General features: G+C 39.8%; 1 protein-coding gene across 1 annotated transcript in view; it reads left to right on the forward strand.

Annotated features, from left to right (window-relative positions):
• The window catches only part of GPC6 (glypican 6), an 805,850-nt gene that overhangs the window by 719,632 nt on the left and 68,004 nt on the right, over positions 1–18,214 (forward strand). Inside the window, exon 5 of the mRNA XM_086482023.1 lies at positions 13,171–13,301. Coding sequence (XP_086338149.1) covers positions 13,171–13,301 — 131 coding nt within the window. The remainder of the gene's footprint in view (positions 1–13,170; positions 13,302–18,214) is intronic.

The following is an 18,214-nucleotide window of genomic DNA, read 5'->3' on the forward strand; positions in this document are numbered from 1 at the left end:
AGCAGAAATTGGGCAGAACTTTGTTATTGGCACTGTTTTCACAGTGCCCTGCTGCCATTCTGCCAACCCTTTGCTGTGGCCCATCTTTTGCTGCTGATTCACATCACTGTAACTGTTTTGGCTTTGGCTACAATTTCCAGCACCATGGCAGTCCTCTATTTCAACTTCAGCAAAGCACCCTCTCTCTGGTATGCTGTTCCCACTCCATCCTTCTGGAAATATTTTTCCTTGCAGTATGCACATCCCCTTCTGGAGCTGCTCTTGCTGCTACAGAGGAGGTCTGGTACCTCCTCCTCAAGGTCACAACCTTCCAACCCAAACAGCACACACCTCTGGGTGCACCCATCATCTAGCCCTGCAGTCACCTCTTCCTGCAAACTCCTGGGATGGTGGGCACCACTTGACAATCTGAAACAGATGGCAGTACTAGTATGAGTACTAGTAGGGAAAAGCTGCCCTAATGCAGGCTGCCTTTTGAAAGGCAACCTCCTTTCCATTCCCATCATCTTTTTGGCTGCTCTGCAGTAGGTCACAACCTGCTGAAAATGAACACACATGAAAAAGGGATTCTCTTTCCAACCAGCTCCATCTCTCCGAGCAGCTGCCCCTCTACTCCCTGAGCACCAGCGCTGGCACGGAACAGGATGAAATTTTGTCCTCAGTGGTGTCACTTTTTCAGTTGGCTTAAACAGGTTGTGTGACTGCATCCTGAGTTAGGCGGGCAGAGTTGGCCAGTCTACCACTGCTTTCTCATTTCTAGACTGTCTCTTGGAAGTTATCTCCTGCATGCATAACATCCAAGTGCTCTTTTTCACTACTCCATGTAGATTTCCAGGCTGTATCATGCATCCAGGATAGCAGAAGGACAAGAGAAAGTGCCTGAGGAGACACATGAACATTGTTGTGTCCCTTGTTGTTCCTTCAGGCAGCTATCCAGAAGCATACAATCGTGCCATGACTGCAGTCATTATTCACTGTATTTCAAAGTACGGATTTAGAAACGTAAGTGGATTTTCAGTGCTACTGTACCATTTATATTAAAGGAAACCACGAGTATGAATTGTAGCCAGTCTGGCATGTGGTTTTTTGTAACTGGCCACTGAGTCCACAGTAAATGGATTTTCAGTCCTTGATTAGATATTCTAGCCCTCCCATAGGAAAGAAGGAAGGAAAAGTTTTGGAGAAAGAGGCCTAATAGAGGTATGGAAATATTTCATATTCTTACCTTGCCAGAGCCTCTTTAATTTTAAATTAGAGAGATACCTTCTTAACAAAGAAAAGGGAAATATGAGAACTGTCTTTTCACGTATTGTTTTTTTTACATCTAAGTGACTTTTCTGTGTCATATTTCTGTCAAGTACTTATGGGCTAGGACATCTGATAAGGCTGAACAAACTCATCTGAAATACAGACACAATAATTTGTTCATGAATAAATTCCTCCATAGATATCTGTGTAACCTCACACCAAGCATACATATATTTGCAGAAAAATAAACAAATAAAAAATGTTAAGCAATACTCTCTCTGCAAGGGGTGAGTTGAATTTAACGGTTATGTTTCCATATATATAGTGAGAGAAATGTTTGAAATAGTCAAAATAAATATTTCTATTCCGTGGTTTGAGTGAGCATCACCAAAGGGACGAACTTGTTCCAGTTTCATTTGTGCAACTTCCCTTTAAAAAAGCAGGTTGTCTAACTTGCTTTTCTAAAATAAAATATAGACGGTACCTGTCTGCTTTAGGAGAAAAGATGTTGCTAGGCTGCTATAAGTTTTAGCAAAGCCTTTTGGTACTCTTTTCTGGTTGGGAGAGGACATATTATTACCAAGCTAATGATCATTATTTATATTATTCACTGTTATCTTTCTGTATAGAGCTTGTGGCAAACAGTGAGGACCAAAAAAAAAGTGTCTTAAATTTTCCTTTTACAGAAGTGGAACCTAGTTGACATGTCTTTGGAGGCCTTTTTTAGTTACTGAATGTTGCCAATGCTAAGCACCTGCGAAAAGGTTTCCCCTCCTAGCAGGTAGCATCCAGTATCCAGTGCAGAACATCAATATCAGATTATGTAATTTTTGCTATTTTTTCCCTTGAAAAATTATATGACATCTGTAAGGAGCATTTTAAGAATAGTATTTGCTGTTCTTTTTTCTGTCTCCTCACTTTCAAGCTCTTTTGAAAACGTGAAAAATGATTTCTCCCATAGATGCTGTGTTTGATGAACATTGATTTTTCTCTCCCATGTTTTGAGTGGAGACAAAACTGGCATGGCTTATTGTTTTTAATAGGAACGAAAATATCAACTTAACTACCATCTAGTCCTGTCATGCCAAAACATGTTTATTTCTGTATAGCACTGTCCACAGATATCAGTACAGCACCAGCAATAATAGCTGTTCATTTGCTGCCATGCACTCAGCCAAGGGGAAACAAAATTGGATCTTTTCTGCAAAACCTGAGAATAGGAATGAACAGCCTCCTCCAAACCAAATTGTTGAAAAGATGCTTTGTGACTTTATTAGGCCTTGGTTCACGTCCCATTTGCTTGTCAGATACAAGTATTAATAATAATCTTAATGTCTTCATTAAAAGTTATGATGTTTAAAGATTATGTCTTTGGTTTTACACATTTGCATTCAAAAAATCTGAAATTAGTTTTATTTTTGATAGCAATAAACCATGGGTACAACAGTGTAGGGCAGGGCCTAACATTTCTTCTTCCCTGTTCTTACTTATGCGTGTATGGATCTGGAAGAGCTGTAATGAAATCAGTGTTAGCACCCCACAGCTATAGCCAGGTTACTCATAGCATAATTTCACCATTTGTTATTCTGGTAAACAGAGGATCTGTATTAAGTGAATGTGCATAAAGCTTAGGAATTGCATGAAAACTGGCCTCGAGCACAGGTCAGTGGCAGAGGAGGAGCTCAGGTGGGTAAGGAGGGTGGGACAGAGCTTGCAGAGGCTTGAATGCGGAGGCATGAACCTGATGCTCTTCAGGTGGCCACTAAAGAGAGAATCCAATTTTAATAAATTCACAACGAACTTAATCTCTAAATAAAATGAGGGGATAGGATCTCCTTCCAGAGGTCTCTTGAGCTGACTATAGCTCCTCATTTAGCATATAGGGAATCAGGGAGGACTGTTCCACTAAGTGCTTAGAACTGTAGGAACAGGTTAAAACTTAAAGTTACTGAGAATTGATCCCAAACCGCCATACCTCCCTAGATTCCCTAGTCTGTTTTTCTGACATTCAGCAATCTTACAGGGAAATATAGCTGATTCATATTCATAAACATCTCTCGAATGAAACTGGAGCTGATGGGATGAAATATTTTCTTCTGGAAAATGCTCATTTTAGAAAAAAATTTGACGGAGAATTAAGATGATGGTTCCCTGGCCACTGGCCTGGAAGCCTCACCAATGTGCAGCTAGCCAGCAGTCTTTCTGTGAAAAATGTTCCATTTTTAAAATTTTCACCCTCAGTTAAAACTATTTTTTCCTGCTGTGAATGTTTTAGTGGGAACATCTTTTATTTTCTGGCCAAAACTATCTGTGTGTTGTTAGTAATATTTATGATGATTACAATGTATCAGGCAAGTGGCCTTGTGTGATGAACATTAGCTTTTTATATTACTTTGACCTTCTCTAGACTGGATGAACATTTTTACTCTTGATCTCCCAATCATTCAAAAGATCAGGACACAGATAATTTAGAAGAATTAAGAAGCTCAAGTGTAGGATTTTACAACATTGCCCCTATCCTACTGATTAGTTCTGTTTCATCCCCATAATATAGTTAGTGAAGCTAGACAAACATACAGAATATCAAAACAATAAATAGATTAGTCACACCAGCTGTATTGATTTGTGACAACCTTGATGTACACAATCATTTGGGATTCAAACACTTATCCGGGGGAAAAAAATACACATTTTTATTTGCTGCATTGGGGCTCACTGGGAGAAAATGCTGTTAAGCATCTCAAAATTCTCTGCATAGTGGCAGGCTTTTAAATGCAATGAGATATCTGCAGTACTTTTCCATATTAATCAATAAGATGAAAGACAAAAATCAATTTCATCTGTGCAACTGTGTGTGACACCTCCCTAGGAGCCATACCATTGGGATGGATTCATGCCAGCAAAGCTGGCCATAGGTTGATTGTTTATTTATGGCAAGGAAAGGCATAAAGTCAACTTAGTGACAAAGTAGCAGGAAAGATGTTACTCATAGAATGTCTATTGAAAAATCTGGCACTGGTATCTGGGAAATATGTATTTCAGATCTTAATAGCAATTATGGTTTCCCGCATAAAACAGGGGCAATGTTCTTCAATTCAGAAGAAAAAAAGGCTGAATTTACCAAAGGAACTTAGGAGCATCCAAACATTCTCTGATAGTCATGGCAACATTAAGGAATTTACCACATAATCCTGGGATTAGCAAGGTATCATTATCGTAACATTAAGAAATTAATAAAATGTGATCCTCTAGTTTTATATTCTACATCCCCCTTCCTGTACTGGAATAAACAATGAACCTTAACATATCCCCATGTGACCTGCAGTTTGGCTGGCCTCTATTACATCCTCCAGTAATTCTTCTAATTCAAGATCGTGGAATGTTAGATTGCCACTTCTGTCACATTTAAAAGCTTACATTTGTAACTTCTTCTGTATTGTGGTAACCAAGATGTAGATTTATTCATAAAAATAAACTTGTTTTCTTTGGTGTTCTGTTCATTCCCTAGTTACTCCCAATATTCAGTGTGGAGTTTTTTGATGATTGCTAAACTGATGTTGTGATAGTATGAACTGAAAAGCTTGGTTTTGAGTGGCAATAGTAATCTCAGAGCCCTTCTTTGCCTAAAAAATGTTAGAAGTTATTTCTTCTTTCTTATACTCATCACTTGATTCCATTTTACTGCTCGGTCATTTCCTATCATAAGGTTCTTAGATTTTCAGAGAATCACAGAATGTTAGGGGTTAGAAAGGACCCTGAAAGACCATCTAGTCCACCCCCCTGCCAGAGAAGGACCACCTAGAGTAGATCACACAGGAATGCGTCCAGGAGGGTTTTGAATGTCTCCAGAGAAGGAGACTCCACAACCTCTCTGGGCAGCCTGTTCCAGTGCTCTGTCACCTTCACGATGAAAAACTCCTTCCTTATGTTAATGTGGAACCTCCTATGCTCCAGCTTGCACCCGTTGCCCCTTGTCTTATCATTGGAAATCACCAAGAAGAGCCCAGCTCCATCCTCCTGACACTCCCTTTACGTATTTATAAACATTAATGAGGTCACTCCTCAGTCTCCTCCAAGCTAAAGACACCCAGCTCCGTCAGCCTTTCCTCAGAAGGGAGGTGTTCCACGCCCTTAATCATCTTTGTGGCTCTGCACTGGACTCTTTCAAGCAGTTCCCTGTCCTTCTTGAACCGAGGGGCCCAGAACTGGACACAATATTCCAGATGTGGTCTCACCAGGGCAGAGTAGAGGGGGAAGAGAACCTCTCTCGACCTGCTGACCACACCCCTTTTAATACACCCCAGGATGCCATTGGTCTTCTTGGCCATGGGGGCACATTGCTGGCTCATGGTCGTCCTGCTGTCCACCAGGACCCCCAGGTCCCTTTCCCTTAGGCTACTCTCTAACAGCTCAGTCCCCAACCTGTACTGGTACATGGGGTTGTTCTTTCCCAGATACAAGACTCTACACTTGCCCTTGTTGTGTGTCATTAAATTTCTCCCCACCCAGCTCTCCAGCCTGTCCAGGTCTTGCTGAATGGCAGCACAGCCTTCTGGTGTGTCAGCCACTCCTCCCAGTTTTGTGTCATCAGCAAACTTGCTGACAGTGCACTCTGTTCCCTCATCCAGGTCATTGATGAATATATTGAATAGTACTGGTCCCCGTACTGACCCCTGAGGGTCTCCACTAGATACAGGCCTCCAACTGGACTCTGTCTCATTGACCACAACTCTCTGACTTCTTTCCTTCAACCAATTCACACCCCACCTCACTACCCAATCGTCCAGACCACACTTCCTCGGTTTAGCTGCGAGGATGCTGTGGGAGACGGTGTCAAATGCTTTACTGAAATCAAGATAAACCACATCCACTGCACTGCCATCATCTATCCACCTGGTTATGTCTTCATAAAAGGCTATCAGGTTGGTCAAGCATGACTTCCCTTTGGTGAAGCCATGTTGACTGCTACTAATGACCCTCTTATCCTTGATATGCCTAGAGACAGCACCGAGGATAAGTTGCTCCATCACTTTTCCAGGAATGGAGGTGAGGCTGACAGTCTGTGACAGTCTTCATCTTTCTGGGACAGTCTTCATCTTTACTCTCCTGAATAATAACACCAGTGTGCTCTTTCGCCTCATTGTTTACCCCCATTCCCAGATCATTTATGAAAAGCTTACAACAGCAAAGTCTCAAGCATAGAGTCCTGTGGAGTTGGTTAAAAATGTCTTTGAATCCAAAGTTTTCCCAACCTAAGCTTTCTACAACTAACTCAGATTGTAAGCCTAACTTCCAGATGGGTGGAACGGAATCAAAGCACAACACAGGAAAAGTCTGGGTTAAGTAAGGGAACTGTGGAGGGACTCTAGTGTCCAACCTTAAGTTGAAGGCAGGGCTTTCGATTAGATTTTTCAGGACTCTGCCAAGCCAAGTCCTAACATTTTCAGCGAGAGAGATTCCACCACATCCCTGGCCAACCTACTCCAGGGTCTTTTACCAGTCCCCAGTGGTCAGGCAGCATGTCCACATGGATAGCCTCTTTCATGTGCCCTCTTCTCACCATTTTGCCATGCTTGTTCCCCAGCTCACCTTAATCCATTTCTTTCTTCACCCTTGTTTTCTCTCATATAAAAAACCCACCCTAGGTGCTTTTTCCCCACTGCTGCCTGTTTTGCTAACCTTCTGTGAAAACCCGCCGTTCTTCACAGTGCTAACTTTTGACTTTTTTTCAGCTGCCTACTCTGTCACTTGTTACCTCCAGGAAAATGTCACACCACATACAGCAGTTTCTCATGTTTTGCTTACTTACCTAAACTTCAGGCGAGGACTATTCATTGCCTGCATACCTTAACAGATAAGTTTAACTGGATATTGATAACTAAATATCCAAATAAGGAATATTGAGATCCCTTTTACACAGGTGCAAACACAAGTTTTAAGAAAAGTGCCTTCCGCCCCAAAAAAGAGCAGGATGTAGAGAATTATAATGTTATTATGCCAATACATATGTGGAGCTTAATGATAGTCAAGAGAGGAAATCTGTCGATTAAGCCTCATCAGAATAGAGCTGCACAGTCTTCTCATATGAATAATAATGTGAAAAGGGGATTGTGAACTCTAAGAAAAACAGTGGTTTTGGCATCATTGCCATGCGTTACTCTGATTTCCTGAGAAAAGAGTTCTTAACACCTCATTAAATGTGAGGTGGAATTTTACTTTCCTCTTCTTGAATTTTTTTAGTAAATTATAATATAGCAGTAAAAGTTTTGGCAGAGTATTACAGGGATGTATTTCCACTGTTATTATATTTCTTAAAAGTCAATATGTAGCCATATTTCACTTTTCAATTTTTACTTTTTATTTTGTTTCATTAATTTACCATCTAATGCTCTAAACATTTTATGACCACTATTTATATTTAGTGTCATGACAGAAAACTCAGAGATTTGCCTACATGATGTAGTAAATACAACTCAAACTCCTGCCTCCCTTTGCCCTTGGTTAGAAGGTTGGGAAGCTACCAAACAAGCACAGCTTTGCAGCCCAGCATATTAACAGTTATATGCTTTTCCAGAACAGTCATTGCTACTCTCAAGGTCATAGTCAACTACAACAAGGTGCTCAGTCTGTTTACAACTGATTCATCTCTCATCTTCTGTGATTCAGACTTGTCCATAGACTAAACCTTTGAAGCTTCCCAAATAAAAATTTGTCCTTCACAAACAACTATGTGAACAAGCACTTCACAGTTCTTCATAAATGTTAGACCACACATACAAGACTACAGAAAATAGCAACTGCCTGATCGGAAATTTAAGATAAGATCTTCCTCCCTTTTTTCCCAAAATGAAATACACCTTAAGATTTTGTGAAGGACATGTAATGTAGTGTTTTACCATTCTTTGTCTCTCTGAAGAAACAAAAGTTTTAGAGACTTCATCCATGTATGCTTTTTCTGGATTTCCCTGGGGAAATCTCAACCACTCCTGCAAACTCACTGATAATTTAAAAGCAGAAGAACAACAAAATGTACATGAAAAGAAAAACTCATGTCACATATAAAACTTTAAAAAAAATAATCTATTAAGTAAACCAAATATTTCTGCAGGATCTTTTTCTTATACACTGTTTAAAATGAAACAATGTCCAAGAGCCTCTGTCAAATACCTACAGTGTTTCCTGGTGTGGAAAGGGAATACAAAGCAGTTAAGCAGAGCTACTGTGCTCAGCCAGCAGAGGCATTTTGGGGCCCCTGGGACTACACCCTGGGACTCCATTAGACTTGGGTTTTTTACTGCATCATGAAGGTCCCCACTCCTGTTCTGAGCAACACATACCTAGCAGGAGAGGTCGAGAGCGGTGGCACTGACAGTGAAGGTAGTGTGCCATACGCTCTGCACTTTCTTAGGACTGTTTTGCAAGCCCATGTTCTCAAGTGAGCAATCAGTCATGTTTCTGAGTTGCTAACAAACCCGCAATGCAAGAATGACTAAACTGAGTTCGTGAGCTACTCACCCAGCAGCTAGATGCCAGCTTTTTACCAAGTGCTATAGCATACAGAGGGGGAAGACATGTATTTAGCCTAGGCAAAGCATCGAAAAATGCAAAAGAGATAAAAGTAAGAAACATGTAATTGAACAATACAGTCCAAGTCTATTAACAGCATAAAAACACATAGTCAATTAATCGATTAGTTTTCAGATTTTTATAGCAGAAACAATAATTAAGCTCCCAGTATACTATTTGAACTGACTGAGCTCAAACCCACATAGAGTCCCACTAAACTGAGTTAGGCTTTCTTTTAGTTCAAGAGCCTGTTCTTGAAAATGCTAAGGTCTCAAGAATGAGGCATATAGATTTTCCTGACTTTATTTTGAAATCTTTCCAGCTTTTCCTGTAATAATATTCATAACATTTTTAGGAAAAAAAAACAAAAAAACAAAAACAAAAAGAGACACAAAAAGTGAGACAACACTGTTTTGTTTGTTGTTACATGATTATATATTTGAAGAGCTACAGTCTGGGAAAGGCCATTACACCATTTTGACTGTCCTGTCATAAATCTCAGATCATCAAATTTCAAGTGATTTTTCACTATATTCAACCTAACAGCTTTTATTTCATTCAATTGCATAGGATACCTGGTGTGTGTATATATTGTGTGTGTTCATATAGAATTGTGCAGGTGAATAATAAGGTTTAACACTGGAATGAGGGTTAGGGTTGGCAAATAAGAGATGCACCCTAATGAGTTGAGGAAATATTTTCCAAGGGAGGAATTCACCTTAAGAAAACACACAGGGGGGCGTGTCTAGGGTTCAATGTTAAGGATAGGCAATTCAGTCTGAGTTTTAATCTGAGGGCTCACTCAAACACAAAAAAAAAAATCTCAAAAAAATCAGTAGATAGAAGCCGGTTAGCTACAGTAGTGATTATGTTCCCAAGGGGCCTGCACACTCGCAGTAATATGACTGTCTTGCTCTTCAAGGCTTCCGTCAGTCTAGGGCTGTCAGATACCATCTGGATAGGTTTGGCTCAATATTATGAACAATATGATGGTTAGAGAAAGAGTAGAAGGAAGAGCTCAGACAGGAAGAGGCTAAGAAAATAATTTTGGAGTTCATAGAAGTGGCAATCGCTTACTCTTTTTTGTTCAACTGAGCTTTCAGTACTCCTACCAGAAGGAGACAGGAGTAACCCAGCAGTCCAGTCACTGCTAAATCAGCCATGGCCTTACACACGTGCTGAAACTGAAGAACATAGAATGTGTCCTCAAACAACATTACTTTTCCATTTGTGCAAGAGCTCATCTGAACTGTGCAATTGCCCAAGATTTCTAGTCTAAACTAAGCCCTAAAAAGAGCTTTAACTGGAAGCTCAGCTTGTGTCAGCCTCAGAAATAGCTGAAACGGAAGGAACATGTTTCAGCTTAGTCCTTCAAGCATCTCTCATCCCAGCATTTAATCCATTTCTCAGGCTCTGCCTCTTCAAATATGTCCCCATATAGGCCTCTAGTTTAACCCTAGTCTTGTCCCACATTCTAGCTCCAAAACAAAAATACAGACTGTTGATATAAAGTTGTAACTGTCATCAATAAAGGTGTGGATATTTCAAATTAAACTTTTCCCTCAACTCATCCGTCCCTAGCTGTATTCCTATAGTGCTAACTAAAAGGATTGTAGGGCTCCAATGTCAAGTGATACTGTTAGCTCACAGCCTCACAACTTCAGGCTAGCTTCTCCACAGATTTGTGTTGTGAATACCTGTCTGGAATGGCCCAGAGTCATTCCAAGCCACAGAAGGAAATAGCAATTAAAGAATATGGAGAACCTGGGCTCTACTGCTTCATTTTGCTCCCTGTTCTTCTCTTCTTTTCTCTTTCTTTTTTCTTTTCTCTTTTCTTTTTTTCTCTTCCCCTTTTTTTAGCATAAAGCTATAGCTCATGTGATTGAAGCATAAACTGGACTCTGACTTTAACTCAAACCCAAGCTTTTGAACCCACCATCAAACAAGGAAGCTCAACATAGCGAAAAGCTCACAGAGATATTTAGCAGCCAGAAATTACCCACATTTCTCATTCTCTGCCCACTTCCAGTACAAAGACTGAGGAAAGACTGTCTATGGATAGGGTTAAGATTCAGAAAGTAGAAGCTGATGATCTAAAGGATGTTTTTTCTAAAGATACAAAAACAGGAACAGATCTTTAGTTTGCATCTCCTAGAACTATTAATTTTGAAGTTGAAGACACTTCGCTTGAACAAAGGCTGTTCTTAAAATTAAAGCTGTTGTTCAGTTAATGATGATGCACTTTGCCACACAGCTAAGATTCAAGGTTTAATTCCAAACTAGTGCCCCATACCATCAGAAGAAACAGCAAGTAGACTCCAGCCACCATCCATTCTCATGAAGGGTCTCCAGCAATTACCTATATACTGAGCACTACTTCAATGCAGTCCCTTACCCGAAACACGTACTTGAGCTTAGCACTCGACTTGTCCAACCTGCTAGTTCCTAAACTAGTGTGCTCATACAAAGAAGCACTTGTCCTTAACTTAAGCTGTGGGCTACTCCCACCAAAAAAAAAAAAATATATATAAAACCTCCTGTTTCTTGCATTAACGCTAATCTTAACCCTAATCCTGAACAAAAGCACCAAAATCTAGCCACTGAGACCTGTGCCCTAACAATATCTAGTATTGGTTGTGGCAGCTAGGATTTAGGTTGATCATATTGCTCACAAAGTGCTACAGCATAAATGTTTTATATACGTCATTACGAACATGTGAGGAAAAAAAATCCTTTATACTAGTCCACACTTACAAATTTTCTTTGCATGTGGAAAAATTGCTAACTTATTGCAGGAATTTTTAAGTGTATGCATGTGTATACGTATCTTTGTGTGTACGAAAATTGTTTTGTTTCCTCTATCAGAGCTAGGTGCTGTTTTCATCGAGTTTCCCACTGGAAAACATTTAAACTAAAGAATTATAAAATAATGTACAGACAAAATAACACCTGTTTGAAACTAAATTCCTGTCATTTCACCATTTCTCACAGTTAGGAACAAGTGCTATACACCCCACTCCAAATAACTGGCATTACACTCTTTCAAGCCTAAAAGTAATGTGAAATATTAGACCCGAATTTGCAAAAGTGCTTAGGTACTACATGCCAAGTAACTTCCATTTCAGTGGGATTTTTAGGCATGCATTGACTGCATATAAACAACATATTGCAGCCCTCAAGTTAGGCTGTGCATGGGCGTCTGTCTCAACTGCTAGGGTGAGACACCAGCCTCTTCTTCCCATATATCCGCGCATGTGTGCTTCTGTGGGGAGGGAGAAGACGGCCATGTAGGCTGGAAAGAAGCCCCAGAACTCCACAGTCAAGTGCAGAGCTAACAAACACTGCCGTCAGGGCTACAGGGTGCTCTATGCCTTCTCCCCATAGCTGCCACAGGACTGGTGCTTAGAACAGCAAGGCAGGCATGACATCTGTTTTGGAAGCACGTGAAAATTTTTGTTTGTCATGTTGAAATTGCAAGTGGCATCTGTTTAAAGCTAAAGAGATGCTGAAAATTTTAAAAATTAACACATAAGACAAGGATCAAATATGATGTTCAAAGGTATAGTATAAATCCAGTTTATTGCATGGCTGTTGCCACAACAATTGTGATGAATTTGTCTGTGCATAGGCAAACATATGTGATGTATGGCAAAACATTTTTTACTATTATTAATCCCTGTTCAATTGCTTGGTTTTACTTGTTAATGAACACAAGAGGGTCTTTAATGTGAATTGTTTTTAAAATCCAAAACATACAAAGAATATATGTTTCTGCATACAACTTGCAACCATGTTTTGAAAATGTAGCATGGCAAACATGGTTTGTATCTATATGCTATGGCAGAAATCCAATATTCATCTGCTGTTCATATTGCAAGAAAATGAGATCATTAAGGTCAGAAAGAACAGCTGTTTTAATTATAATACCCTGATATATCATATCAAAGTTTTCATCATCTCATACAAACTCTAAGAACATACCCAAGGGATTCATTTCTATCATCCTGCTTTTCTTGGGAAGGAGACTACATAAACACACTCCAGAGCAGTGGCTGCTTCGAGTGGTGCAATGCTGTGTAAAATAATTTTGCCCCCAGCTCAATAATGCTATGACAAGTATTATTAATCTAACTTTTACAGTCTTTATTCCTCTTTCTGTGGCGGCAGTGGTAGCGGAAGTTATTTTTGACAGTTGGGAAGCTGTCCTGCAGGCTTCATGGTCCCACTGCCACACATCCCCACAGGCTTCTGCTCAGGACCGCTTGGTACTCATGCCTCCAACTGGTGACACTGGTCTGCCTGAGGCACCCAGAGGTATCCTTTCTTTAAGGGAATGGCTGCTTTGTGTTTTAACAGATGCTATGCTTCTGGTAGCAGAGAGATTAGAGGGACCATTCAACATTGAATCAGTCATGGATCCTATTGATGTCAAGATTTCTGAAGCCATCATGAACATGCAAGAAAACAGCATGCAGGTGTCAGCAAAGGTACTGTGTGAATTGCGCCTTCTCTGTTGCTGAATGTCAAAAGCAGGGGGAAAAACATCTCCACCATTTTCCTGTCCAGACTTTAAGAAAGATTGTCCAGACCACTAGAAATTACTTTTGCTTATTTAACAGTTCACCAGACTGCCTTTCAGCCAATCCTTCATCTAGTTAAACAAGCTCGAAGTTTTCAAGACAGAGTGGCAGGGAGAAAGGTACCATTTAGTAAACTCCAAATTATTAGCTGTAAGAGATTTAAGGAAAACACAGTGCTGAAAATTAGTGGTAACTCTGTAAGCAATGGAGTACACTAGGTAGCTTCTATTTGTGTCTCATCTGTGAATCTCCGTATTAACTTCCAAACACATTTTGATCCATCTAGGTCAGACTGAAGTACAACACGTTTGAGCTGAATACACAAAATGTTCCATTTAACCTCCTTTAATAGCCACTCAAGGGAAATATCATTACATTGGACAGTCCCTGATTACCAGACCTCAGTTTGATAGAGTATTGTCTGGATTCTGACACAAAGATAAACAGAGTTAATGATACCAGCTTCCTCCTTTCCATTTTTAGTGTTTATGTGTACACAGATTACCACCACCTCTGAACCTCATGTTAATAAGATCCTTCGAATTCAGTAGCAGATGTTGAGCCAATAGTCAACAATTAATGGCTTTTCCTTAATATTCATCAGCACAATGCGGCTCAAAATCTAAAGTCAAGTTTGCCAGGTTCTCTGCACTGCAAGTTTCTATCCCAGTGGTCAGTTAGGTGCTTGCTAGACTGCCATTCAGGCCAGTGAATTTCCATTGCTTGGAAGGAAGCTGACATATCTGGGAAAAATGTGGGGACAAAAGGCAGGATTCTGAGGTTAATACTCTTCCTGCCAACCTAAAATTAGATGCTTTTTATGGTCCCAGTGCTGCAGGCTGCTAAGGATTTCCTTCAAGGTATTTCATCCTTTCAACCGACATGAAATTACTCAGATTTTAAAAGCAGTCTACATCCTGCATGAGGTGACTGTTCTGGCAGCAGTGATCAAGGCATTTAACAGCCAAATTATCTCAAATATTTTGGGAATTAAAGGATAGCTTCAGCAAACTCAGTGCTTACCTCAAAAAAAGAAACAAATATTTTCACTTAAAACTCACCCAAGGCTCAGGTGTATTTCACTTTCCTTTTTACTTGCTCAGTTCTCACGGTTTTCCCATTAGTCAGGAAGCTGCATCCCCTGCCAGAGTCCAATGATATCTTGGCACAAGCTCATCTCTCTACTTGTTTGTAGCAGAGCAGTCTGGTTCTTCTGTCCCTCATTTTGTTTGCTGTAAAGATTAATAAGTCACAGCCATTCCATTTGCAATGTAAAGTTTTTCTTCTCAGAGAAACCTTAGCCAATATTTTTTAAAATCTTGAGAAACAGAAACCAAATTATATCAGTGAAATTTATTTTATTATATCTTCATAGATAACAGAGCTGTCTGTCCTTGACAGGCCTTTGTATATTTCTGTGTAGACCATTATTCTCCTGAAGTGTGATTTCCTTGTTTTCCTAGATTATATTCATCTTTTTTCAGATTCTAACACATGGAAATGCTTTATTCTTAAAGTAAAGCAAAAGCCTTTGGGTTTAGTGCTGTGTTGTCATATGCCACATAGATAGATCTGATAACATATGAGCAAACTTCAAATCAGTCATCTGTCATCTAGTTTTTCCCCTTTATACGTGCTGACCACTTGGAGCTTCAGTGAAAATAACAGATACCTTGCCGGATGTAATGGAGTGCATGGAATGCAATTGCAGACCCAATGTAGGGGAAAAGCCACACTTGTCAGTTATTCTGAGACACTGCTCAGAAAGCTTCAGGCAGGGTGTTGAAATCATGCTATTTTCTCTTTCTTTAAACAATCTTGTATCTTGACTGTACCCACTGAACATGTGGTGACTGGGAATCACAGCTATTTTTCCACAAGTTTTTCAGTCAGTGCACTTTTACAATGGAAAAACAATGATGCATTAATAATGTTATGCCTGCAACGCCCACATACACAAAGATTATTCTTCACCACTGACATGCAGCTTTTTCTACCTAAAAATCTGATTGGAATCTAGGAGGAGGGTCTATGCTGTATTCAGTAGAATTTTGAGCCATTTTGTATAATGTTGCTTCTCTTTTAAAAGGAATAGAACAAATGAAAACAAACAGTTTCCTCCTCATTCACATTAAATTGCACTATCAATTTGTCTTTGTATTACAAAACGATGTTTTTTATTATAGCAGCTGCAATTATATATTGAAATTTATTTGAGAAAAATAGAAGTACATTTGTGTCTACATTTAACCTGTACCCAGGGCTAAACTAAAACAGTCACTCTATCATCCAACAACCCCTCACCAGACAGGGAGGGGAATCAGGGGAAAAAGGAGAGCAGACCTGTGAGTAGAATTGAAACAGATTTAGCAATACACCACCAATACCAACAGAGACACACAGTTATACTTAGCAAAATGAATATCCAGTCATCACAACTGACTGGAGAGCACTCCTCAGGGGAACCACAGGAGGAACCACACAGGAGCCCTCTCCTCAGTAAACTTTCCCACTTAAAAATGACCATGACATTATGGTATGGGCCACACCTGTAGCTAACTCAGGTCAGCTGCCCTGGCTGACTTGAAACTGCTAATGGCCTGCCTAGCATGGCTGTCCTATAATTCTAATCCAGCCAAACCAGGACAGTTTTATATAACACATTGACTGTACCTTACTGTGCATTTGGAGGCAAAATTAAGTGAGCAACAATGTACACTTTCCAACATAGTAAGTGTATAAAAATGAGTAAGAATGCATGCTCTTATGTGAATGATAAAATCTTCAATTTTAGACATCAGCAGAAAAATACGTCATGAACTTCCTTAGTCTCCATTTTTATGGTTTGTCCCTCCATTCTTCAGTTGCTGTATTATGGAAGGTTTTGTCCAATACCTTTTTCCTGTAAATATGTACCTCCTATTCAGCACTATTCTTCTGAGAAATAGTCTTCATGGTTACAGTTACACTAATAAATAAAAGGGGGACAAGGACCTGTTCCTGATCTTGAGGCCACGGTGTCACAGCCTGATTCATTTCTATACTGCTGAGAGCTACATTGTCTGGAGCTGTTCCATTCTGCCAAGAGCAAGTTGGAGAAGTCCAAGAAAAAGCTAATGAGTTAACAATTAATCAGTGCAGACAGTCAGAGCTTATTGCTTGAGTTCACGCCTTGTCTTTCATTTCCTTAGAAGACACAAACCCTCTGTCTTCCACTCTTGATGGGTGCACATCAATATCAAGACAGAGAATTATAGAGGTGCCACATGCACTTCCTCTGTCTTTGTACTTCTAACCAAGGACATACAGACTTAGTCACATCCCAGTACCTGTTACTGCATAAAATGTAGCATCTCTGTTCCTAGACCATTAAGTTTTCTTGTTTGTGGCTGATTGTTGTTGATTCTTTTAGCAAGTTCACGTTAACCAGGTACTAGTATTATGTTAAGGTCCTTCAGTTCATTGTGAGTCTGGAATCTTTCTCTGTTTTCTTGATGTTTCTCTGCAGTCTATATACAGCACTGGCTGTCTAGAAAGTCTGACCACAAATCTCTAGGCTTCATAGGCTGCTCACTTTGTGTGGCTGTCACGGACCTCAGTGACAGCCACACGAGGTCCTTATTTTGCCTCAGGGAAAGTCCCATTCCTGACAGACGCAGTATCTGGTGATGCTTTTCAGAAAGGAGCAACTGTCTAGAAAGTCAGACCCCAAGGTCTTTCTGCTAGAGGAATCTACATGCACTGAATCAAACCTGAGTTTCCCTTCTCCGAAAAAAAGGCAAGGACTCAAGATCATCAAAACCAGTTTCCATAGCTTCATCATCTAACATCTGCATCCATTTCGACAGAGTATCTCCTGCAAACCAAACCACACAGAATGCAAAAACAATCAGTCTGTCCTGCCTGAGATGGCTCCCAAGACATTGGCATCAAGACTTTTTAAGAGTAGCCTTTGTAATCTGGGTCTACCCAGACTTCGGTGGTGTTCCCTGAAGGTTGCCTCCGGTAGAAGTGAGGTTGCAATAGATTTATCATGGATTTCTACTGATAACGTCTGAGACACGTTATCTTCATTATTGAATTCTCTTTGTTATTTGCCAGTGAAACCTCTTTGGTATTTGAACATTATAGTGTCAAACTCAGTGCTCAGCAACAGCTTGGTTATTTTGCAGGTAAAAGTTTCACATTCTGTATACTGTTTCCCATGGCTTAGTTCATATCCAAGACTTAGTCATAGCATACATTTATCTTATTCTTATTCTCCTTCTCCCTGAGATAATTCAAGGAGTCATAATCAGAAAGCCTTAACACGTAAATGCTCATTTCAATCTTGGCCAAAACAAAAGTGTTTTGGGGGCCTTAACAATCTTCCCATAAGGCCGTCAGTACCATTACCTTTGATTCCTGCTTCAAGTTAAAGAGTAAATTCTACATCTGTTTCATTTTAACAATATGAATGTTTACTAGTTGATATCTGCAGAGATTGCTCATTCACAGGAAGTAGAGGAAAACTCAAAAAAACAGCAGAAAAGATGTTATAACATCCATTTTTCTTCAAAATGGAGAAAATTCCTAATCTGGTTGCATCGGCATAATTGTCTTCATTACTACTCAAAACACAACATACTGGACTATTTTCTGCATTTTGAACAGTCTGGGTCTATACAGATATGTTTGGATGCTGAAAGTGTCATTTGGTTGCCATGCCAAGATTTTTCCACCTTCATAAAGGCTATCCCAAAACTGAGTCCCCCCTTGGTAACTATTAAATCTACTTTTATCTGAGCTGATGAATATACCAGTTTAAGCTATAGGTATAT

Source organism: Leptosomus discolor, chromosome 1 (assembly GCF_034619465.1).
Source record: "Leptosomus discolor isolate bLepDis1 chromosome 1, bLepDis1.hap2, whole genome shotgun sequence".
In the NCBI taxonomy this organism is placed as follows: domain Eukaryota; kingdom Metazoa; phylum Chordata; class Aves; order Leptosomiformes; family Leptosomidae; genus Leptosomus; species Leptosomus discolor.